At 35.1% G+C, this 25,563-nt stretch overlaps 1 protein-coding gene across 1 annotated transcript; it reads left to right on the forward strand.

Annotated features, from left to right (window-relative positions):
• Nucleotides 1-254: 254 nt before the first annotated feature.
• On the forward strand, nt 255-14,741 carry LOC129228059 (alpha-tocopherol transfer protein-like). The gene is made up of 4 exons (XM_054862694.1): nt 255-493; nt 5,454-5,647; nt 10,503-10,613; nt 13,596-14,741. Exons 1-4 carry the CDS (start codon nt 382-384, stop codon nt 13,776-13,778), a joined length of 600 nt encoding a protein of 199 aa, XP_054718669.1. The 5' UTR covers nt 255-381; the 3' UTR covers nt 13,779-14,741.
• Nucleotides 14,742-25,563: the final 10,822 nt, after the last annotated feature.

Consider the following 25,563-nt stretch of genomic DNA (forward strand, 5'->3'; position numbering starts at 1 on the left):
GTGGTAACCCAAGCAGTGCAACAATGAAAAATCCGATCCAAAATGGCTAAACTTAAGTTGATGCGTCGGCCTATCTATATAGCGGCTCTAAGTCCATGCAGTGTCAATAAAACAGTTAGACGTTCATATTACTTGTCCTCCTTATTTTGTTTTGTGATCCAACCTGTCTATAATATTATTATTTTTAGGTCCCAACCGTATCGTTGTAGACAGGTTTTACTGTAATAACTATTTCTATTCTTTTTAGAGGAAGAAATTTTCGTTGGTGAAGAATTCGACGACAGATTCCTCCTCCAATATCTTCGTTTCAGGAAACATGACGTAGCCAAAGCTCTTTCTGTGTTAAAACGATTTGTCATATTTCGAAGAAAATATAGAGACATGTTTTCAAGTGCTAACTTAAAAATGATCGTTAATGTTGTAAGTCAAGAAATAGTAACTATTCTGCCATGTAGATGTCCTGAAGGCTGTGCCATCATGCTCATACAGTTAGGTAAGTGAAATATTCGTCAATTTCTCACATTTGATAAGTTGTAAAAACTTGAAGCTTAGGGTGGTTCAAAAATACATGTTAAAAAAAATAATTTGAATTTTTAACTCTTGAATTCAAATTATGTTTTTCGCAATCACGAGTGTGTGTGTGTATGTAGGCATGTGTGTGGGGGGGGGGGGGGTAAGTGTGTTTGTGTGTAGGGGGTATGTGTATGTGTGTGTAGGCATGTGTGTTTGTGTCTGTGTGGAGGTATCAGTGTGTGGGTAGTTGTGTGTATGAGTGTTTGTATGTGGTGGGGAATGTGTATGTGTGTGTAGGCATATGTGTTTGTGTCTGTGTGCAGGCATGAGTGTGATGAGTGTGTGGGTAGTTGTGTGTGTATGTGTAGGTGTCTGTATGTATGCGTGTGTGTATGTGTGTGTGTATTAGGGTGCGTCTTATTTTGAAAAGATGTTATTTTTTCGTGAGGCACCCTCTCATTTTGTTCCTTTGAATGAAAAAAAAATTCACATATCATAAAAATAAAAATTGAATAAAATTTAGAGGTTGCTACCATTGCTGCAAAATTTGAAATCTATTTTTTTTTTGTATCGATTATTATAATATTTATTTATGTTATCTTTCTGTCATTAATTTTAATTAGTAATAAGTTAGATTGTTACTGACTTTGAAATTATTTTACATTTTATTAAAGCATGTTAATTAACTGTAGCTACAATCAACTCTCGATCTCTTAACTAACTGTTGGTTAGCAACTCAAAGAAACACAAGTTGTCAGTTAAGAACTCAAAAAGAAAATTAAAAGAGTTCTATTTCAATAATCAAAAACAAAATTATTGGAATCCATCATTAGATTATTTGCTTGACCTTGCTCTTGCTGATGATACTTTACGCAAGATTTCACTTCCAGGCGAGAAATTATTTCTAACTGAAAGAAAACTAACTAGGAGAACAAGGCGAAATTGGTAACAAATAAATCTCTATTTTAAAAGGCAACAGAACTTGCGTGAAAACAAGAAATTTTAAAAGAAAGAAAATCATGAAGAATCTGAATTTTTTTTTATTCTCTGTTGTAACGGAATGTACTTTGACTGATTCTGAAGAATAAGAATTTGCAATAAAGTTTGTCTAGATTTGAACTTTTTTTGTTGAAAAGCATTTTCACTTACAAGAAGGAAACTGTCGCTTCAAGTAATTTTATTTAACATCTACGTGTCATTTCTAAAGAGACACACACACATCAACTCCAAATTGGTCTCTTTCTTACAGAAACCTAAAAGAACAACTCCTACAATGAAACACTGAACAGCAGATGTTGTAGAACTAAAACCAAAAGGAAAAAAAAAAGAAAAAAGAGGATTTCATTACTAACATTCAGATTTTTCACCATAAAGGTCTTTTCATCAAGTTTTTTTGAAGAGATATTATCAAATAGTTTGGATGATGAGTAGCAATCAGAAAAAGGCTTGTATATTTCACATTACTAGAAACAAAGGGGAAAAAACTACAATATTGGTGAATGGTAAAAGACTGAAATTGTAAACCAATGATATGAATGGCGTAGTGGATCTTTTGCATGATATTTGTGTGACATTATTACACAGCATAGAACTATGAAATGCTTATTATTTTTTTGTATGCATGGGAAATAAGTATTTGGGTTATGTTTCTACCTTAACCAACCCAAATTCATGTTAATGTCAAACATTGCAATAGAAAATTGGGAATATATTTTTACTCTATTTTTTCACAGTAAACGTAATTGTAATCGTTGGTAGCAACCTCTAAATTTTGTTCAAATTCTATAAAACTTTTAAGTGGGAGTTTTTTCATCAAAAGGAAGCAATTAAAGGGGTGTCCCATAAGAAATTCAAAAATTTTTCAAAAAGTGCATTATGGGACGCACCCTAGTGTGTATGTGTTTGTGTATGTGTGTAGGTGTATGTGTGTGTATGTGTTTGTGTGTGTGTGTGTATGAGCGTGTGTGTAGGACATGGATGCAACCTGGAGACGGCTTTCGCTATAGGAGCAGCATCGTGAGGAGCCGGTCGACGGTGATGCTGCAGAGGGTGCTAGTGGGAAATTAAAATGATAGCACATCAAAACAGTCAAATGAAAGCAATAAGCAACCGTGATTGCTCAAAAAAAAAGTTCATCCTAGATAACAGGGCACCCCTGAATATTTTTAGACTTGTGGATTGTAATATACTGGAAGAATTTTAGCTTCCTATTTCAACTGAAAGAGGGTGCTCAAACCCCTTCCACCAAACTTCGTAAGTATGGGGAGGGGGGGGGGGTTAAAAATACATTGAACTGAAAAAGCAATGCCACATATTATAATATACTGGATTAATATGCATATGCATCACAATAAAATAATTATTTCCAAAAAAAAAAACCACCCAGCTGGGGAAATTAAATGTTTCTAAATTTGTGGCATTTTCTATGCTACGGCTAATGTTAAATTGAGGGGTCATTGAGCACCCTGATTTAATATATAAGTAAGAAGCTAAAACTTTTATAGCATAATATTATTAGTAAGTCAAAAAAAAAAAAAAAACAATGGACTGGAACTGAAAAAAAGTTTTTTTGAACCACCCTATTGAAGCTGGTTAAAAAACACTGATGAACTACTGTTGCTCAGGGTGACTTTGATCTACAATTTCTTTATTTTTAACAGTCTCTCTCCATACATTAGCACATAGCTGGAGAAAAATATCCTAAAGTGCCTATAGGTCCTACAGTTATCCAAAGAAGGAAAATAATTATGAAAAAGTAAAAACTTTTTTTAGTTAAAAATATCATTACTGGATCTACTGTACAGTACAACAAAAGTGCATTTGTTTTCTTACTACATTCTGTACGTACCGTACTGGTTTATTTTGTGTCTTTTTTCTCACTGATCATTGATTTTGTGCTTCGTAACAGTATTTCATGTTGAAAAAAACTTTTTTTTTTCAATACAAATAAAAATTCAGTTTTTTTTATGTAAGAAACAGTAGTGTATTGTTAAGAAATGGTTTTTAGCCTACTTTCCCAGTAAAAGTCAGAAAAAGAAGAAAAAAGCATGAAAGAAGGCTTAATGCATCTTAAAAATATCGTGAAAAACAAAAAAAAGTCAAAAATAAATAAAATAATTAAATGAATATTGAAAAATTAAAAATTGGAAAGTAGGGTATTGAGATGGGGAAAAATGTCTGTCGGTCTGTCTGTCTGTCGGTCTGTCTGTCTGTCGGTCTGTCTGTCGGTCTGTCTGTCTATCCCCCCCTAATAACTTTTGAATGAATAGTCCGATTCGAACAAACTTTTTTTTGTTCGAAAGATCTCGGCGAGGACACCTCATTCCCATATTTCACTTTTTGATTTGAACTATTTTTTGTTCAATTTTGAACAGTTCAAAAAAACTTAACATTAGCGCCTACGGGGAAATTCAAAGCAATTCCGAACTGTGAGGCGAATTTGCTTCAAACAAACTTTGTAGGAAAAAGCTTTTGATAAAAAACTTGTATATAAGATATCTTTTTGATTTGAACAATTTTCCGTCCAATTTTGAACAGTTTAAATCCCTTAACATTAGCGCCTACGGGGAAACTGAAAGTCAATGTAGATTCCGTACTTGAAGGCGGATTTACTTCAAACAAACTTTGTTGGAAATAGCTCTTGACGACCAACTCCCGACTCCGACTCCGAGAATTTAGGGGGACCTGACACTGACTCTGACTCCTGTTCCCGACAATTAATCGGACTCCGACTCCCCGACTTCGACTCTGACTTCGTAGCTTTGGCAAACATTTATACACGGAGGACAAATGACTGACTCCGATTCTTGGATATTTGACTCCGACTCTTTTATCCCAAAATGAGATTGACTCCGACTCCGACTCCGCTGCTGTGGTTTTAACTGTGAAATAATTATTGTTGATATGATTTGTTTTTATTTTCACGCTAAAGTTTTAATTTAGGTATTTAGTTTTCGGTGAATAAACTCAAAAAATATGCGCAGACGATTTTTTTTTTTTTTTGACAATGAAAATTATTTCTTTAAGTTGACATTTTATTGTTTTTTTTTAATTTTGGTAAGTGCATTAATTCGTTAAAAAAATTATTTTCGGCAACAGGGGAAAAAGAAACGATTTTTTTTTATATGATGTATTTATTTTAATGAACTTATTATTATTTTTTCGTTTCGAAAGCTGTTAAAAAAATTTTTTTAATGGAAAGAAGTGTATTAGCTGCTTTGTTTAAAAGGTGCTGCTATTTTATTTGTTCGTTTTTTTGAAGAAAAGTAAGGAATATTTTATTCCTAGAAATCAGCTTAAAATATTTAAAAAAATATGTTTGAAAAAATTTACGATTTTAGCTATTTTTGAGAATATTGATCAGGTACTAGAAAGTAGTATGGGTATACGGGAAAGTAGGCTCGTCTAGTTCTAGACGAAACTTCTTGTTAACAGGTTGAGGTGGTGTTTACAATTTGGTAAAATAATTGGGTATGTTTATAAAAGTTTTTACACGTACCATTTTCCACAACGCGAAATTTCGACTTGCGCGATGGATCTTGGAACGCATCATTCGCTTAAGACGGGATTTGACTGTATTTAGAAAGATTTGAGGATGACTTTAGGAAGGTTACTGACTTTTAACGGGAAATATTCATTTTTTTTGCAAGACATGACACAGGTAGAAATTGGGCACATCTGCTACCCATTATTTCTCAGAAACGTTTTTGAATCGTTTTTTCAGTGTTAACGCACGATTGGTTAATTTTTCTGCTGAAAGGAGTGAAAACAGACTACCATTCTTTGGCGGTCGCAACGGTCCAACCATCAGCCAAGGGCGCAAACTGATCAAAACACGTTCTTTTTAACTGCATCATTATGGGGCGAGAAAGAAGCCAATTAAAACTTTGGTTCTTTTGCACCCTTCTATTACTCATTAGAATTTTGTTAATTTGTTTCAGACAATTGGGATCCAGAAAGTTTCGCTTTGAAAGACTTTAAAAGAGGCGGAATGATCTTACTCTCCCAAGCCATTCGAGAACCGCTGACTCAAATCACCGGATTCAAAGTCATCGTGGACGTCCGAAGCAATCCGTTGAAACATTTAAAGTACTGCACTTTTTCAAATCTGTACCAACTGTATCATGGGACTCAGGTTAGTATTAGTACAGGGTGTCCAGCAAAGGACTCCCTGGTTTCAAAATTAAATATCTCGAAAACAAAGGACGATATTAAAATAGAATAAACGGTATGTTTACTGTGAAACCCATAAAAATCATATACAGGAACTTGTACATTAGTTTTAAAAAGTTCCAACAGGTGGCGCTGCACGCTGTAATTGCAATAAAAGTCTCCATGAATAATGCTGCGAAGAGTTTGGAGGATAATTTCTAGCGTACATGTAAGCATATCTGAGAGACTAAACTGCTGCTGAAACAACAAACCTCTTCACAGCACTATTTATGGAGACTTCTATTGCAATTATATTGTACAGCGCCACCTGTTGGCAGTTTTTTTAAACTAATTTCCGTATTCCTGTATATGATTTTTATGGGTTTCACAGTAAACATACCGTTTATTTTATTCTAATATCGTCCTTTGTTTTCGAGATATTTAATTTTGAAACCAGGGAGTCCTTTGCAGGACACCCTGTAAGAAGATCTTTAATATAATATAAGTCTTGTTCCATCCAAGAACATCTTTTAGCTAGAGAATACAAATTAAAAGCACCTTTTTGAGGGTAAGAGAAACCATGAGAAAGGTTTGTACTCTCTCATTCGCCAATTTTATTTTTTAAACTGTTATTATTAGTCTTGATGCCGTTTTTCAAACCTAGCAAAAATTATTCATTTTTTCGCATTTTTTAAAAATATGTAAATGAGTGTTTTTAAAAACTATATAGTAGACAACTTTCAAGTCATACCCTAGGACACTTCAGAATGTCTGTTTTGATGATCAGCAACGGAAGTTTGAGCGAGTTTTCACGAAAAGAATAATAAAGCCGCAAATAGAGCAGATTATTATCTTCACAATTTTCTTTTTTCGGTTATTTTAAGGTTTTATAGTTCCAGGTATATGACTCGAAAGCAACTACAGAATATTATAAAAGACAGTACAAAAAGGCTCTTTGGTGTTAAATTCAGGTATATAAAAGTCAAACTAGCTGAAAATTCTGAGAAAATATCGAAATTGAAAAATATCAACTAGTTTGATTTCTATGTCTTTGAACTTAGTACCAAAGAGTCTTTCCAATGCTCTCTTTTATAGAATCGTGAAGTTGTTTTCGAATCATAAACGACTGAATCCATATAACCAAAACGTAACTGAAAAACATGAAGAATTATGAAACTAATATTCTGCTGCATTTACAACCTTATAACTTTTTCATGCAAACTTTTGCTGTGGATCATCAAAATAAGCATTTTCAAGCGTTATAGAGGGTGGAAGTAGAACAAATGAATATAAAGTGTTTAAAAACATTTACTTACATAGAAAAGTTCGAAAAAAGTGATGTTTCCTTCGTGAGGCTTGAAGAACGGTATTAACATAAATATGAAAAGTGTAAACGAACTACGAAATGATGAATAACTGCGTACAAACCTTGCTCAAAACAAACTCTTGTCCATAATAACTTTTTCTTTTAATATCACTTTTAACACGAAAAATAAAACAATATGAAGGTTTGTTTGAAAACCTTGAATGTCGTAAACAAAGAAAACTGAATCATACAGGGTATTCCAAAAATGACTGATACATTTTTAAAATCAATAAAAACTAACCTGGCAGCGATAGAAATATACCGTTTGTCGCATTATACTTGGGACAACAGTAAATTTTCAGATAAACAAACTTTCAAAATTAGTTACAATGTTCTTCAACAGATGGCGCCGTAGGTATTTAGAGGAGGCTGCAGCTGTGTCTGTCTGAAAATTTAATGTTTTTCCAGGCATATTGTAATCAAACAGTGTACTTCTATCACTGCCCGTTTAGGTTTTATTGACTTTTCAAATATACCAGTCACTTTCGCGATCTTGAAGACTGTGTTTTCTTTTATACCTTTTAAAATACCTGCATCGCCATCTGTTGAGCAACATTGTAACTAATTTTGAAAGTTTGTCTGTCTGAAAATTTACTGCTGTTCCAAGCATAATGCAAACGAGCTAATGTGTGCATCACATGATTTCCTTTTTACTCCAATTTAATGTCATTTTCCCATTATTGACAATTTTAATGTGATTCAATTGTTTGCTCTCTAACTATCAGCAACAGTGGCCAAATTGAGACCAAATTTTAAATTTGAAAAAAAAAAAAAAATCGCCAAATTTGTCGCTAAGTTGGCGACAAAACTTGGTGACCAAAAGACTGGCGATATATCGCCAAGTGTCCGACAAATTATAACACCACTTGAGTTTACAAAAGAGAAGGTGCACAACTAGGCTCCACTAGGAGTCTACGTACCAAATTTCAACTTTCTAGGACATACCGTTTTTGAGTTATGCGAGATACATACACACATACGCACATACGCACGTACATACGTACATACAGACGTCACGAGAAAATTCGTTGAAATTAACTCGGGGGTCGTCAAAATGGATATTTCTGGTGTCTGTAGGTTCCTCGGCATATATCCACGTGTGGTCGGGTCGAAAAAAAGAACTCAACATTCATTCGGGGGTGAGAAAAATGGAAATTAAGGCCGATTTTTGAGTGAAAATTTTTTCGCGAATACAATACTTCCGACTGCTGGTAAATTTTCATGGTCAGTTTCTATGGAAAAGAATTACTTCCATATAATTTCATGTTTATTCACTTGTTTTAAGATTGAGATTCAAGTCGCTAATTAGTAAAGTTAACAAATTCCGACCTATTGTGACCTGCTTTTTGGCCCAAATACCTCTCTCTGCGTCTATAATACGGTGTCGTGCCAACTGCTTTCCTCCCAATATGGGCTTGAATTTTCGCACCTTTCCTCTGAACTAGAACTCCTTAAAAGGGACAGGCCGACCTATCAGACATTTTGGTTCCAAGACGGCTTTGGATCCAACCTTGTTTTTAGTATTTATAAATACGATTTAATATTCGCTGGTTGCTATGTCGTGAAACAGTTGATGATAAGTTCAGTAAAATGTCACTTAAGGTAAATTTTTCACACCTTGTTTGTTTTAAATTTGTATTAATTGAATCTTCTTCATTCACAGAATAAAATAATCAAACTTCAATCAGGCAACCCATCAAAAGCGCACCAGTTTTCTGCAACGAGGCATTTGTACAATAATTTTGTCCCTCGACAGATTTGGAACCAAAATGTCGGATAAGTCAGCTCCCCTTATATAGCGGAATTACACTGTAAAACAATTCTGAAACGCTACTGATTATTTCCGTGTAACGTTTCGGGGTTTCAACAGTTTTTATCCGCTTCATGGAAAAATCAAGGATCTTTATCAAAAAGTTTTCTGAATTGCTACTAGTTACGAATGCAGACTTTTCATCGTTATAAAAAACATTTTTAGCTCCCAGTTTAAAGATTAACTGAATGTATTTATAAAGTGCATCGGCTTCTGTTCAATTATGGCCCGTCCAGACTGATTTAACTCCCAAAGGGAGCAAATAAGTCCAATGACTGCGTAGCTTTGCAGGAGAGTTACTCTTGATTCTCTCTTACACTTTCTATTTCTATTTCTATTCAAGAGTCACATCTGACTACAACTGTATTATGTCGAGGGATCTGCATACTATGTGCCTTGCCTCCATTATTTTATATACCGATAGATGGCAGCACCATCACCGGATCGGACAGTTAATGAGAATTTAGAACTAGTCCAAGAGCTAATAGCTACCTGGTACTAGCACCCCCAGAGGTATCGTTTCACTTGGAGGACATTGAGACCACGAGCATATTTAACGTCGCCCAGTCCCCTTTAATGACGACGGTGGGTCTTCGACCAGCGGGGATCGAACCCGAGCCCCTCCGGCCCCTCTCTTACACTTCTGTCTCAGCTTTGGCCATGTTTCCAATACTAATTTTGGAACTTTCTTGATAAATCAGAAAGGTGCTATTATATTATACCTGCCAGAGACACAACTGGCTTTAAACGGGAAGATTTTTGAGTTTTTCAGGAAGCTTCCAGGATAATTTCAGAAAGGTTACTGGATTTTAGAGGAAAACATTCCTGTATTTTGCAAGATATGTTACTGGCAGAAATTGGGCACATCAGCTGCCCATTATTTTCCAGGAACGTTTCTGAATCGCTTTTACAGTGTACTCTGAACGTTGGGAACCATAGTATCACGAAATATTGCAGAATTAAACGTTTTTTTTATTAAACTTCAGTGAACTCCCTATTATCGGCGGTCGCATTATCCACGTTTCCGACTATCCGCAGGTTTTTTCTATTTTTTTTTAGCTTATGCTTTTGTTATTGTTCACTTTTATGCATTTTTTAACATGCATTTTTTGTATTTAATGTTAGTAGATGCAATATAGCAATGTTTTTAGTTACAATATAAATGTATGTGTGAATGTCATTAATTTTTTTAAGCTATTGTGTACATTAAGATCGGTTTTTACCTATTATTCGGGTTACCCGCGGTTTTCGCTTATCCGCGGTTACTGTGGCACCCTATTCATATTCAATGGATATTCGAGAGTTTACTGTATACTGATCTTGACAAATAGTGCAAACAGTATCGATTCTTTCTAGAAACGAGTATGTTACTGACAGCGTAATGTCAAACAACAACTGTGTTTTCCATATTATAACAGTGTAAGTATTAAAATTTATAAATTAGAACCTACGCTTTGGTTAATTTTTCCTATCTAAGTTAGCAAAATTCACACAACTGCTACGATCTCATTATTTCATAGCAATTTTTAGAAAAGTTAATTTCGAGTACAAAACAGTGTTGGAAAGTGGCAGGTGAACTATTCAGGATTCTTCTCGAAATTAAAACTTGATGATGTGGTGACCAGAGGATGATCTTCACTTTCATAATTATTTTCCTTCCAGGAAACGTCATCTGGCCGATTTAAATCCATTCATGTACTCAACAATTCAGTGACTTTCAAGACGGGTTGGTCGATGATGAAACCTTTCCTGCCTGAAAAGATAAAAAATAGAGTACGTATAATACATTTGAAAAACAGTAATTTCATACCCACAGCGTACGTTCTGCTGACCTACAGGAACTATTGCGCAAACTGTACTGTAGTTTATTAGTTGGTGGAGTGTAAATAAGAAAAATAAAGCGTTATTAATGCAATGTTTATTGAAAAATAAGGTAACTTATTTTAAGATTTTCGACTTTATATTTCGATAACGGAGACAAGAGGGCAATTATTTATGCGCCCCAAAACACGTTTAGAGTAGGAATTAGTAACCGAGGGTGCAAGTCTAATCATAGGCTTAGAATACGCTGAAGCAAAGATCTTAAGTCACATGGTTCAATTTCAACGAATAGGAAACGCGTTTTACGAGAAACGAATGGAAGAAACCTAATTTCTACCAATTCTTTACTTTCAAAGGGATCCTTGCTTTAGAAATTGATGGCTTCACTCTCTCCATCGTTTATTCCTTCTCAATGGTTATAATGCTCTTTCAATTGCTACTTATTTAACTTTTTTTTTCGTTTTCATTATCACACCACCGTGTGGTTTCCTGGTAAGTATAAAGAGTCTGTATTTTAATTTTTCACTCTGAAATGCTATAAAAATTTACGCGAATTCGAATAGTTACACAGCAACAGAATAGAATGCTGAACGTAGAACCGCCGACAGCTCTTAACAATGGAAATAATAGTAAAAGTAATTTTGTATTTGTTTTCCTCAGCTGTTTATTCCATTTCTTTTTAGCCTACTTTCCCAGTAAAAGTAAGAGAAAGAAAAAAAAGCATGAAAGAAGGCTTAATGCATCTTGAAAATTTCGCGAAAAACAAAAAAAAGTCTAAAATAAAAAAAGTAATTAATAAATATCGAAAAATTAAAAATTGGAAAGGAGGGTAATGAGATGAGTAAAATGTCTGTCGGTCTGTCTGTCGGTTTGTCGCTCTGTCCCCCCGCCCCCTTAATAACTTTTGAGTGAATAGTCCGATTCGAACAAATGTTTTTGTTCGAAAGAGCGTCGATAAGTGAAAATGGCAATTATGCCATAGCACTGCAGAGCACATGCCTTCTCAATGTGTATTGGGCGACGAGTTTTGTGTCACGCAGAGATGGCGAACAAACTGGAAGCGCGGACAGAACCTATCATTTTGAAATAGGTAGGCTCAGCCAGAGTGCGAGAGCAGTGAAAACATAACTGCTTGCGCGTTCTTGCTAATCCTACCTATTACAAAACGAAAGGTTCTGTCTGCGTTTCCAGTTAATCCACCATTTCTCCGTGGCACAACTATATTACAATATTTTGGCTATTAATTTGTTACGGAAGTTCTAATCTCAGGCACTCTCTGTGGGTGAAGGTTAGCATTTTACAAACAACTGATTTCAAGTAGAGTCGCTATATAAATAGACCAACGCATCTGCTTAAGTTTAGCCATTTTGGATCGGATATTTCATTGTCGCGAAGCTAGGGGTTTCCAGAGCAAAGTTTCGGGCTTTGCCAAATTTTCCAAAAATAATATTTTTATTAATAAGCAATTCACATGCCGCTAATAATTGCTCGCAGTGAAAAATCCCCAAACTTGATAACTCGCCAGAAAAAGCAACACTCAAACATACTCTCCGATCCAAAATGGATCTTAACGGATGCGTCGACTCTTGTTCAGGGTGGATCTGAACTCTTGAGGAAAACTTTAAGGGGGGATGATAAGAAGCAAGAATCATGTAATACAAATGCTCGCAAACGCAATGCTGACGCGTTACATGAACACAAAGCACTAAAATAATAGATGCAAAACAAGCCCCAAATTTATTACAAAAAGATGATTTTGCGTAACAATTTAGCTTTTAAGAAAAGTTTAGAGCCGTTGTTGAAAGATACGGCCTGCACCTGTAATACATGCGTCGCAGGGCCGTAGACAGGGTGGGGACCATCGGGATAAATCCTCCCCCGAAATTTTAACCTTTCTCTAAAAAATAAAGAAATGAAGACTATCTGATCAAAATTCTTCCCTATTCACTTGACCTTGTTATACCAATTTTCTTTCCAGTCAGAACCTTTTTCCTTCTCACCCCTCCACACCTACATACATATTTTTAAAAAAGAAAAAAGTCAAAATGTCTTAATTTTTTTACACCTTGGTTCTTTCCCAGAATGTTAATGACTTTTATTACAAAACAATATTTTAAAAACATTCTTTGTTATATATACTTCAACAATACTCAACAGATTTACATGATCAAAACTACCATTTTTAATCTAATCATACTTTTGATTAAATGCGGAATTTTGTAGATCTGCCTTTAAGGGAGTTTTTTTCAAGGTGGCAATTGTAGTTGCTTTTCAATTTTGTCGAGTCTAAATATATTACGAAAATTTTCAAGCAGTTAATCAAATAATTATTATAAACTATTTTTTTAATTACATTTCAATTTAATTTTTGCAAACAACATAATAAACATAATTTTTAAACGCTAATTTTCCCATTACATGTCTGGAACCATTTTTGCCTCCGACCATGTCCCTCCCCGAAAAAATATCCTGGCCACGAACTTGATGCGTCACAATGACAAAGAACTCACTGTCGCAATAACGAGCCATTTTGACCAACTTCGATCGATCGCAGCTTCTTTGTTGCGAGTTGCGACACGTGTATTAGAGCTAATACAAGCCGTATCTTTCAACAAAGGCTCTAAACTTTACTTAAAACCTTAATTGTTACCGAAAATCATCTTCGTAATAAATTAGGGACTTGTTTTGCATTCATTGGCTTCATACTTTGTTTGCATGTAACGCGTCAGCATTTCGTTTGCGACCATTTGTTCTGCATGTGATTCTTGCTTCTTATCGTCCACTCTAATACCATTTAAAGTTTTGCCCAAGAGTTCAGATTCACCCTGTATATAGGGTCCTTCGTTTCAATGGCTGGTTTAGACTTTGATTTTGAATAAGTGTACTTAAATTATTTTCGATAATGAATAAATAATTCTTGTTTCTTTTCTCAAGGCACATTTTCATCCCAGCCCTGAAGAATTGTTCCAGTTCTTTCCAAGAGCTGTTATTCCAACAAAGTACGGTGGCTATCTACAAAACTACGACATGACTGATTGGTTCAGACGAGCCACCGAATACGACGAAGTTGCTGTGTTATTGGGTCTTCCTCCAAAACCTAACAGATTGCACAGTTGACAAGACTGTCAATAGTGATGATATCAATATGATTGCATTATACATTGACTTTTAAACTTTTAAGGCCCTGTGGCTTCTTTTGAAGCCACCATTAAAAAAAAAAAAAAAAAAAAAAATAATAATAATAAAAAATACAGCCAACTGAGGAAGCTACTGTCTGTTTTCCCTAGCTGAGACCTAACGCCAATTTGTGCATGCGTCAAGTTTGCTCTTATTTAATCACGAGTGGTACCCGCACGGCTTTGCCCGTAGTAGAAAATGAAAAGGTCATTTGGTTCGGCTGTATATTAACAAGTAATATAGATGATGAATTTCTCGCCATTTCGCTATGTTAAATGGCTCGTCCATGTTACGGTTCCACGTTATGACGATTTCGTAATTTACTATTCCACGTTGTGATAATTTGCTCGGAGAAATTTTCTTAAAATTGGAATAAAAAAAGAACAAAACCGGATTTTTGAAAAATCGCTTCGAGGGGCACACCCCCATGCTACAAAATAACTTTGTGCCAAATTTCATGAAAATCGGCAGAACGGTCTAGGCGCTATGCTCGTCACAGAGATCCGGACAGAGAGACTTTCAGCTTTATTGTTAGTAAAGATAATGAAAATAGGGATGGAAATCAGAAAGTAAAAGGTGCAAAATCACGTGTTGAGCAGTTTTTTTAAAGTAGGGTCGTAAAAGACAGAGATAGCAAGTGCGAGCGGAAAGCGCCCATCCTCAACCTATCGCCCCTTTTTGTAATGGAATCTGTCCTGAGTGGTGGTCTTTGCTTTCGAGAACGGACAGTACTGAGAGTCAGTCGGCTGAAAAAAAAAAAAAAAAAGAAGAAGAAGATGGTGACTTCAAAACGAAGGGTTAAAAACACGAATTTTAAAAACTTTTTCAGGTCATTGCATTTTTTAATACAGATTTATAACGCCGGCCCATTTTAGAAACTGCATTTTATACTTGAAATAAAAGATATTCACTAATCAATATTGTAAACCGGATTGATGAATTAACCAACCTTTTTATTCAGCAGGATAATAAGGGAAATATATTTAAAATTCGGCTTTTTTACACTGTAAGACCAATTCAGAAACGTTCTTGGAAAATAATGGGCAGCTAATGTGTCCAATTTCTGCCAGTAACATATCTTGCAAACAGGCTAACATATCTTGCAAACAGGCACGTTCTCCGCTAGTCGTCAGTAACTTCCTAATATGAAGCAGTGAGAAGCAAAGGGATGTAAGTGAAAAAATTAAAAAAATGAAGATAACCAGTTCAAATGGTAGGTCTCCTCTATTTTGGGGAAAGAGATGTACTAGTAGCTCAGTAGGTGCTGCTATACAGCATGATTAAAAAAAACCTTTCAATTATAGCCTAGCTAAGGACCGCAACTAAACGTGTGTGTATATAAATCCCATTCATTCTCACTGCCTCAAATTATCCTGGAATCTCTCTGAAGAATTCTGAAATCTTCTCGATTAAAGCGAGTCAAAAGAACAAATCACGAACCTTCAGAGAACACTAATGCTAATGTAAAATAATAGCTGGGCACCTTTCTACTTTAGCAGGAAAGCTCCTACAGCGTAACTGGAACTTTGGCTTAAGTAAGGTCGCTTATAAGGGAGCTACCTTATCCGACATTTTGGTTCCAAAATTGTCGGCGGACAAAATTAGTATTTGTAGAAAAGCCTCGTTGCAGAAAACTGGTGACCGAGCTTTACATGGATTGCCTGATTGAGATTTGATTATTTTATTCTGTGAATGAAGAAGATTAAATTAATGCAAATTTTTTAAAAAATGAGGTTCTTTACAGTAAAAATTTCTCGATACATTTTTGTAGAATTTGTGAACTAAGTTACCTAGATTAACCTAAAATGACATTTTAATCAACTTATCATCAAGTATTTAACGACATAGCAACCAGCGGATACTAAAATGTATTTATAAAAACTAGAAACATAGTTGGATAAAGCTGTCTTGGTATCAAAATGTCGGATTAGTCGGCCTGTCCTTTTCAACCCTAATATCGTCTTATTTAGGTTTATTCTACAGCAGCCAATAAAATTTAAATTAAAAATTTGTGAGAAGAAGAATTACGGGCGGTATAGAAAGAGCTATCCGAAAAAAGCTGTGTACCACCTTCTCTTGTTCTTTGTTTGCATTGATTATTTAAAAACTTACTTTCAAGTTTTCTATTGTTCCGTTGCGTTTTTTTAGTTTTCGTTTCACGTTTCAAAAACTATATGGGGGAATGTGGGGCAAAGTGAAGTAGTGTGAAGTGGTGAAATATTTACTCTGCTTTTAGCGCCATCTATGTAAAAATATTTTAACTATGTAGTATTTATTTGTTTACTGTTTCATTTTATTTTCATTCATTCTTTTATTTACTCATTTATTTGACCAAAAAATGCCTTTAATAATCGAGTAGAAAACATTTCATTAGAAAAATATTTTATTTTTCACTTTGCCCCATAAAAAACAGAAGTGAAAATTTTCCACCTTTTTTGGTACACATTTACTTTCAAAAATAAAAAATAATGTTTCAATGCAAGCGTTAGTGTTTTTATATTTATTGTAGCCGCTAAAGTTGCAGTAATATTTAATAACAAAGCTCGTGGATTTTTGAAAAACTGACTACTCTGTATACTATCAACCCTTTGTTTAATTTTTGGTATTCTGTGTAAGGCCTACAAATCACTTTTCCCTTTTGTCGCTGGAGCTCAGGATCAAAACTCACGAACTTACAAATGAAATATATCTCTGCACTTTCTATAGCTATAATAAAATAAAAACACCTCTTAAAAGTAATTTTGTGCTCTTTAATTCAACAATGAGTGATTTCAATAGCAAGTAAGTAGTTTTTTGAGACGTGAAACGACAACTGAAAAAACGCACCTAAAAACCAAAATGGCGGCGGGGAGTTCTTAACTACAAAATAAAGAAGAAAATTGTAGTGTTTATTTTCACATTTCTCTCTTTCTGTTTTTTTTTTTAATTTATTTTTTTTTATTTTTTTAACTCTAATTTTGCTCAGGTTGTAGATTTTTGCACTTGCTAGCTTATTTGCGTGTATTTCAGCAATATTATTTAGCTTTAAAAGCTTAAATAAGGTTTCTATGAATGATCGTGCTTAAATCATATCTTGCATAAGAATTTTTTATGCCAAAGACATGTAAATGATACTCGTTTTTAGAACAAGTGTTTCGCTTTCATTTTGACTGCTTTAAAATGGTTCTTAAAAAGAATAAAATCTTTTTAGCAGTCTTTTATTTGATTGTGCACATTTATTACTGTTCGTGTTTTTAATATTTTGATGGTTGATTCGTATGTTATGGTATAAAGTTTCAAATGTTACCATTCGTGTTTTTTGATGTGATATTTAGTATGCATATGCATACGTGTGTCTACACAGCAACATTTTTAGTTTGACTAATAGGGAAGTTGCAATCTATTAAATGTTTATATTTTGACTATTGGATATTGTTAATCGACCCTCAAAACTAAAAAATTCGCCATCGCCGAATTTTAAAACACCGTGATTGATTTTTACTGATTTTTTAAAACCCCACGCGCATCTCTTCTGAAACGTCACGAGCTTACGTCACAGGGCACTGCAGCGTTCCGCAGAAGATCCCTTGTTTTCGCTAGGGACATTTTGAGCGTGCTGATATTTTTATTTTTTAGAAATTCAATAATCCTTTTGAACACACTATGGAGGCCGGATTCGTTAAAGCACAATCTAATAATCTTCCTCAAGTAACATCAATGATGGTATTCGAATATTTCCCAGAGGATGAGAGGTTTAATGTTCCAGAAACGCGAGGAGTTAAATGCGATTATGTAAGCCTTACGTTTCGTCTTCGAAGTCAACTGCACCGTCCTTCGGTTTCTCCCGCGGCAAAAGAGCGCATGAAGTCACTTCCCGTGCCATTTGACGTCGCTATCGCTTGATTTTTAAAAATTAATTTAAAAAAAAACTACTTAACGTATCGCAAATTTTTTTTTCGCCTATGATGTGTATACATGTTACTCTATCATCTTCTTTACTAATAATAAAGCAGAAAGTCTCTTTGTCCGGAGGATGTCTGGATGTCTGTAGGATGTTTGTAGGATGTCTGAATGTCTGTGAAGCGCATAGCGCCTAAACCGTTCGGCCGATTTTCATGAAATATGGCACAAAGTTAGTAGGTAGCATGGGGATGTGCACCTCGAAGCGATTTATCGAAAATTCGATGTGGTTCTTTTTCTATTCCAATTTTAAGAAAAAAAACTATCATAAATTACGAAATTATCATAACGTGGAACCGTAACATGGGCACAAGCCAATTGGCGAGATACGAAATTGTCATAACGTGGAACCGTAAGATGGGTACAAGCCAACTGGCGAGAAAATTCACCATACAATTTTTGTAAATATACAGGCGAACCAAAAGACCTTTTGATTTTTCTATTACGGGCAAAGCCGTGCGGGTATCCCTAATATAAAAATAAAATTGAAAAATCGAAAACTTCCCTGTTCGAAAAAGTTCATGGCCGCACGGGGCGTATATTTAATTTCAAGGAGAATTTCGAAACAAAAACGAACTTTTAAATTACAACGGCTTGTTAATTTTCCGAACTGACTAATTTGAGTAAAACATCAGAAAAGATAGACTGAAATTTAGGTAACATTATGATTTTTTAGATACGGAGTAACCACTGAGAAAAGATAAAATGGAGGGTATGAAGACTTTCATTCGTGAAGATAAAACATTGGAAGAAATCAGGTTTCTTTTTTTTTTCGCTAGCTTCACGCAGAACAAGTCAGCCGTTCGTCATGATTGAGTCACGTGACTTGAGTTCTATGCCCAAGCTTTTGCTTAGTCAATCATTGGACTTGCTCCCTCCATTTTAATTCCTGCTCTAAATGAGTATCCAGTTGTGGCGCAAAGAAATTCGAGAAAAAGGGAAAGAAAAAAAAAAGGAAAAAAAAACATTGTGTTCTTTTTTTATCTTCTTTATCTTTTCTTTACTAATAATAAAGCTCAAAGTCTCTCTGTCTGTCCGGATCTCTGTCTGTCTGTCAGGATCTCTGTGACGCGCATAGCGCCTAATGCGTTCGGCCGATTTTCATGAAATTTGGCACAAAGTTAGTTTGTAGCATGGGGGTGTGCACCTCGAAGCGATTTTTCGAAAATTCGATGTGGTTCTTTTTCCAATCTAATTTTAAGAACAAAATTATCATAAGATGGACGAGTAAATTACAAAATTATCATAACGTGGAACCGTAACATGGGTACAAGCCAATTGGCGAGAATATTCACCATACATTATTTGTAAATATACAGGCGAACCAAAAGACCTTTTAATTTTGCTATTACGGGCAAAGCCGTGCGGGTACCACTATTTAATAATAAAGCTGAAAGTCTCTCTGTCTGGATATGTGTTCGGATCTCTCTTTGTCCGGATCTCTGTCTGTCAGGATCTCTGTGACGAGCATAGCGCCTAGACCGTTCTGCCGATTTTCATGAAATTTGGCACAGAATTAGTTTGTAGCATGGGGGTGTGTACCTCGAAGCGATTTTTCGAAAATTGGATTTTTTTCTTTTTCTATTCCAATTCTAAGAACATTTTCCCGAGCAAAATTATTATAAGATGGACTAGTAAATTACCTAGTTATCATAACGTGGAACTGCATAATGGGCAAGCCAATTGGCGCGAAATTCATCACACATTATTTTTAAATATACATGCGAACCAAAAGACCTTTTAATTTTCTGCTACGGGCAAAGCCGTACGGGTGCCACTAGTAAAACAATAAAAACAATGTTTCAAAACTTGGTTGCAATCTTCGACTGCCAAAATTATAATCTGTCAAAAATAAATTTCCTTTTTTATCTTTCAATGGACATCTTTTGGTTGTCTTTTTTCTTTTGAGCAGTCAAGATTGCTTATTGTTTTCACCTAACACTAGAACCCCTCGAAAAGACAGGCCGACTTATGCGACATTTTGGTTCCAAGACAGTTTGAATCCAACCTTGTTTTTAGTATTTATTAATACGTTGTAATATTAGTTGGTTGCTATGTCGTAAAACAATTGATGAAAAGTTGAGTAACATATCACTTTTTAGGTAAATCTAGAAAAGTCACACAGTTCACAAATTCAACAAAAGTGTATCGGGAAATGTTTACTATAATGAACATCATTTACATATCTTATTCGTTTTAAATTTGTTTCAATCAAATCTTCTTCATTTACCGAATAAAATAATCAAACATCAGTCAGGCAACACATCTAAAGCTTGGGCACCAATTTTCTGCAACGAGGCTTTTGTGAAAAGACTAATTTTTTTTGTCCCCCGACAATTTTGGAACCAAAATGTTGGATAAGTCAGCTCCTCTAAAACAGTGACCTTAATTCGACATCGTCCGTGACTTTGCACTGCTCAGCATCAAGTGTTTGATGCTAAAACAGCATCAGAACACATCTAGCATCTACCCCATGACAGTAATTTGAATTTTGACTTTTTTAATTCAAATTGTGTTTTTCGCAATCATGATTGCGAAACACTGTAAAAACAATTCAGAAACGTTTCGGGAAAATAATGGGAAGCTGATATGCCCCATTTCTGCCAGCAACATATCTTGGCAAAAGCAGGAACGTTTTCCGCTAAATGTCAGTAACCTTTCTGAAATTCTCCTTGAAACTTTTTGAAGAATTTGGAAATCTCCTCAATTTAAGCACTCGACGTTAAATCCCCGTTATCACAAATTTGCCATTTCAACTGCGCTTGCGCACGGACTTTGCTGATTTCAAAAGTCTTGCTAAAATTAATTACAAATATTTTAAATTTGTTAATAAATATGAGATAGTTACAGATAAAAATCACAGAGCTTTCTCTGATTTAGTTTTTAATCCTCGGTAAAGATTGAGTTTTGCGTCTTAATTATTAATGGATTTTTCTATCAAACAAATGCCCTTTTCAGGGCCAAATTTGCCTGTATAATACTAAGCTGATTTCGCCTAACTTAAAATATCTGCAAAAGACGGATATCTGTACTAATATTCCAATCATTTTTGAAGTACACAACGTGTTTGTCGTTTATGTTAAATAAATATTTCCAAACCAATAAATATTGAAGTGTCATTTTTCTCTTTACATTATAAAGATTATCAGTCATTCATATCCGTAGTTTCATATAATACATCACGAAATCGCTGCAAAAATATTCTAATCGTATTCATTAATCTGTTGGGAATTTAGCTCAACCTAAATATAAACAAGCAACACGAAATCTTAAAACAGAAAGCCCAAAAAGCCAAGTCCGTGCGCGAGCGCAGTTGAAATGGCAAATTTGTGATAACCATGATTTAACGTCTAGTAGTTTAAGCTATCCATGTCTCGGGTTTCTTCAAGAAAAATTAGGTAGGCTTCAAGTAATTGATTAGAATCTTCCTGATCTATCAAGATATCTGAAGTAAAAACCAAGCGTATCCTTTGGCTGTAATTCTTGCTTGCAAAACTGCAGCTGTCCAATGACTTATTCGCTCTCATTGGGACATCGGACAGCCTGGACGGGTTATATTCTAAATTCAGCCGATATCCTTAATTAACACGCTTAATTAATCTTTAAACTGGTAGTGAAAAAAATATTTCACAAGAGTAAAAAGTCTGCATTCGTGCAACTTGTAGCAATTCAGGAAAAAGTTTCACGAAAATACTTGATTTTACGAGGAAATAGATGTGAACCTGTGAAATCCCGATACGTTCCACGGAAATAATCAGTAACATTTCGGATTTTTTTTTTTTTTAAACCAATGATACCTTCGTACCTGCCATTTCTAGCTTAACCGGTGAAGGGTACCATTGTAGGAGCAGGGGCGTCTCAAACTTCTTTTTTTCGGAGGGGGAGGGGGATTCTCAGTTTGTCGAATGACGTTCCAATTTTACCGAATGGTAAAATGTAAGCATGCTATCTAATGAGAAGGAACAAAAGACATCATTAAAAAGCAACTGAAAAAAGAAAAAAAATCCATTGTTTCAATTTTATCTACAAATTATCCAAATCGTCAGCAAAATTTGCCGAATAAGGACATTTTTGGGAGGTCACACTGACCTCCAGGGACCTTCCATCGGGGCGCCCCTGGATAGGAGCGATTTGTAGAAACAAGTAACCCAACGAGTCGGGATCTACCGCAGTTCACAAATGTGAAAATCACAATTTGAGTTCAAGATGTCCAAGTTCAAATGAATGTCAGGAGCTGGATGCTAGATATTGCGTGCTGGCTGCAGGAATATACCTGCAGCCATCTTTAAGTCACCAAGGGGGGAGGGAATCAAAAATGGTGATAAAAGGGTAAAAATCGCTTACATGTGAAAAAATGAGAAAAAGCTCCGAATGGGGGAGGGGAGGAAAAATTAGGAAAAAAGGAGTGACATCATTTTTGCATAAAAACAAGTTTGCTAAGTCACCAAGGGGGGTGGGAATCAAAAATGGTGATAAAAGGGGAAAAATCGTTTACATGTGAAAAAATTAGAAAAAACTCCAAAGGGGGAGGGGAGGAAAAATTAAGAAAAAAGGAGTGACATCATTTTCGAATAAAAACAAGTTTGCTAAGTCCCCAAAGGGTAGGGAATCGAAAAAGGTGATAAAAGGGGAAAAATTGTTTACATGTGAAAAAATGAGAAAAAACTCCAGGGTACTTTCGATCTCCCACGAAAAGGTGGACACCAATATTACTGCATTAATTGTTATTTAAGAAAAAAAAACAAAATCGTCTGTGCATATTTTTATGTAGAAACATAAAGAAATCCGAATTTCTCCGCCAAAAACTAAATACATAAATTAAAACTTTAGAGCGAAGATAAAAACTAATCATTCCAACGATAATGATTTCACGGTAAAAACAATGACTTCGGAGTTGAAGTCAATCTCATTTTGAGTTATAAGAGCGAAGGTTTTCAATTTTAAGACTCGGAGTCGATCACATTCCGTCGACGTCCGCAACTCTGCCAATGTTTGCAGAGTCGGAGTCGGACTTATTTTTATATAAAGGAGTCGGAGTTAAAATGAAGTGCTTTAAAATTCCAAGAGTCGGAATCAATCATTTAAGATTCTTGACTAAATGTCCGAGGGGAAATGAAGATCCGTATCCGTTACTTTTTGGCGGATCTTAAACGGATCATTTCTATTCTAAATTTTTTTAAATATTTGAATAAAAGACTCTTAAATTCTGTTTAGATTAGGTTTTATTTCCTATTTAAATTATAAGGTATAATTTCAGGAGCCAATTTGTATCACCCCCCCCCCCCCGTTGCAAAAAGGAAGGGAAAATACGTTTTAAAAGTGTGCATCAGTGTGTCTTTTTGTGGCATCGTAGCCCCTAAACAATGAACCGATTTTGATAGTTCATTTTTCGTTTAAAAGGTGACTTGATCGAAAGTGTTCTTAGCTTGGCCTTGTTTTTGTAGAACTTTAATTACCGGAGATATTAATTAAAAACCGACTTAACGTTTTTCACAATTATGGTAGTAAAAATTTCCCCGTACGTTAAAAATGTTGGTCCTAATTGAAAGAACGAAGTTTTCTGCGTTTGACATTTATTTGAAACTTCCAACTTATATACAGTATGAGCTATAATCTTGTTAAGTAAATTTTAAATGCAATTCTAAGCCTTTATACGCGTGATTGGTAACGATTTCATAGTCGGAAGATAAGGAGAAAAAGCTCAATGATTTAAAATTTTTACCTGCTATCAGTTCATATTTGTTAACAAATGTGTAATCTGACCCGCGAAATTCATCTTAATATGAGGTCGGTTCTCTGGGACATGATTCGTTTTTTGAATTTTTAATTAATATTAGTTTTGTTATTGATTTCGGGTTTCTGTTATTCTTCATTTTTGTTTTTCTTGGCATCCTTCAAAAAAGGCGAGATGCCACGCTCACATACTCTTATAAAAAATGCGGATGACACTTGTTTCCCCCTTCCTCCCCTTTGTCAAAAGCAGTTACAATTTCACGAATTCCCCTCGCTCCTCCCATCAAATTGATTGAAATGATTCAAAAGTTGTTTAAATGAAGGCAGCGGAGTCGGAGTCAGACTGATATTGGAGTAGATTCAGAGTCGATCATTTTACCTCCGATGCCGCAGACATGTTTAAATGCATATTGGTGATGAGGCTTTGTATTTGCAATGGATAAAGGAATAAATGAACAAATAAAAAAATAAAAATGCGAAACTGAATGAACAAAGAAAGAAATAAAGAATAAATATCTATAAGAAAAAATAAATGTACCATAAAAAAGTTCATTGCTTCGCCGAATTTTTTTCCCGATGTAGCAAATATTAACGCATCAGAAAAGAATACTCGTCTATTTCAATTTAGAAAAGAAAGTTAGAAATACGATTCCTCAAACCTCGCGAAAGTATTCTTTGCCTTCCCTGCCGATTAGCGTTGGCTGTTTATTTGGCGGACTTATCCCTATTTCTCCAGCCCATAAAATTTTCTAATCTCCGCCACTTCGAATTTCCAATCGCATCCTTTACACTAAAAAGCTGCGAAGTAATTAACATTAGACATCAGAGACCAGCCGCAGAGCTCCAAAATACGCGCATGCGTGCATAATGTTTCTGTCTTCGAAGCCAAAGTTCATTTCAGTCGACGATTCACCGGACAGGTGTTGTTTACTAAATGAAAGTGTTCTTCAAAAGTATCGGAAGGCAGAGAAAGAACACAGGTGAGAAATTTATCGTTTGGTTGTGCATTTAGTCTGTAAAAGCACTTATTTTCTTTAATTTTTGCGAGCCCATCGCGTCGTCAGCGCGGAAATGTTTTCCTGGTAATAAATAATATTTCAATGAAGCGCATATAATCAACTTTCGGCAGACCCGACATTTGGGCAACCAAGCGGTGGGGAATTGGTCAATCCCCCCCCCCTTACTTCTGGATTTTGAAAACATAATGTAATTATGCATTTTTGTTTGTGTTTTGATGCTTTTTTTCCTTTAAGTGCATTGATGTCATGCCCTCCCCAAACCCTCCGCGGTAAACTTTGAGATATCGGGCTTAACTTACGGCTCCATTTATTTAAAATTCGCCCAAGTTTAAGCTAGCGAAATTACCGGTATCTTCATTTTCGCGAAAATAAGTGCTTTTACAGAAGTTTAATGATAAGAAAGAACTATCTTTCTTACTTTTAAAGTAAATATCTAGCAAAGCTATTAGAAACAGCTGTCCCCATATTTTTGATAAATATTTGGGCATCGTATTGTTTTAATGCAGTGTATGATATTTTTCAACCTGCCTGTCATGCCGTTTCATTTGATTTTAGCACTGATGCTAATGGTTGGCTGTATTATGAAATGTATCTTTCGCGAACGATGGAAGTTGGATTTTTTTGTTGGGGGAGGGGGAAGATTCGAAATTTATGAGTTTAAATATATGCGGTTGTTTAGGTGTTTTTTTTTCTGTGCATGTTGATCTAAATCTTATGAATTCTTTCTTTGCATTATTTTTAAAAACTTGACGTCTTTTTCGAAAAGTATTCGTAGCTTTTTATTTATTGATGCTTCTTAATGCCTGTCGATATAAAATTTCAACTATTTTTACTAGTTTCAAGTTCGCAAACTTTCAAAGACCATTAGGAAATTTTAGACAAAATTATCACCTATAGTTGAGGGGGGGGGGGGCTAGCAGGTTAGTCACCTAACCTTTCAGCGTCTTAATGATGTGATTAGGATAGGATCTGCGAAGCCTTCATAATTCTGCCAAGTTAGGTTTGCCCCAACAATAGGGACTTGATCTTTCTTG

This window comes from Uloborus diversus, chromosome 8 (assembly GCF_026930045.1).
Source record: "Uloborus diversus isolate 005 chromosome 8, Udiv.v.3.1, whole genome shotgun sequence".
In the NCBI taxonomy this organism is placed as follows: Eukaryota; Metazoa; Arthropoda; class Arachnida; order Araneae; family Uloboridae; genus Uloborus; species Uloborus diversus.

Excerpts from the sequence above, each read along its gene's own strand:
- LOC129228059 (XM_054862694.1), top strand. The coding sequence starts at position 382 with ATGTTTTCAAGTGCTAACTTAAAAATGATCGTTAATGTTGTAAGTCAA. Across the intron at positions 494-5,453 it reads CATCATGCTCATACAGTTAG|ACAATTGGGATCCAGAAAGT; the intron begins GTAAGTGAAATA and ends AATTTGTTTCAG. Across the intron at positions 10,614-13,595 it reads CTGAAAAGATAAAAAATAGA|GCACATTTTCATCCCAGCCC; the intron begins GTACGTATAATA and ends TCTTTTCTCAAG.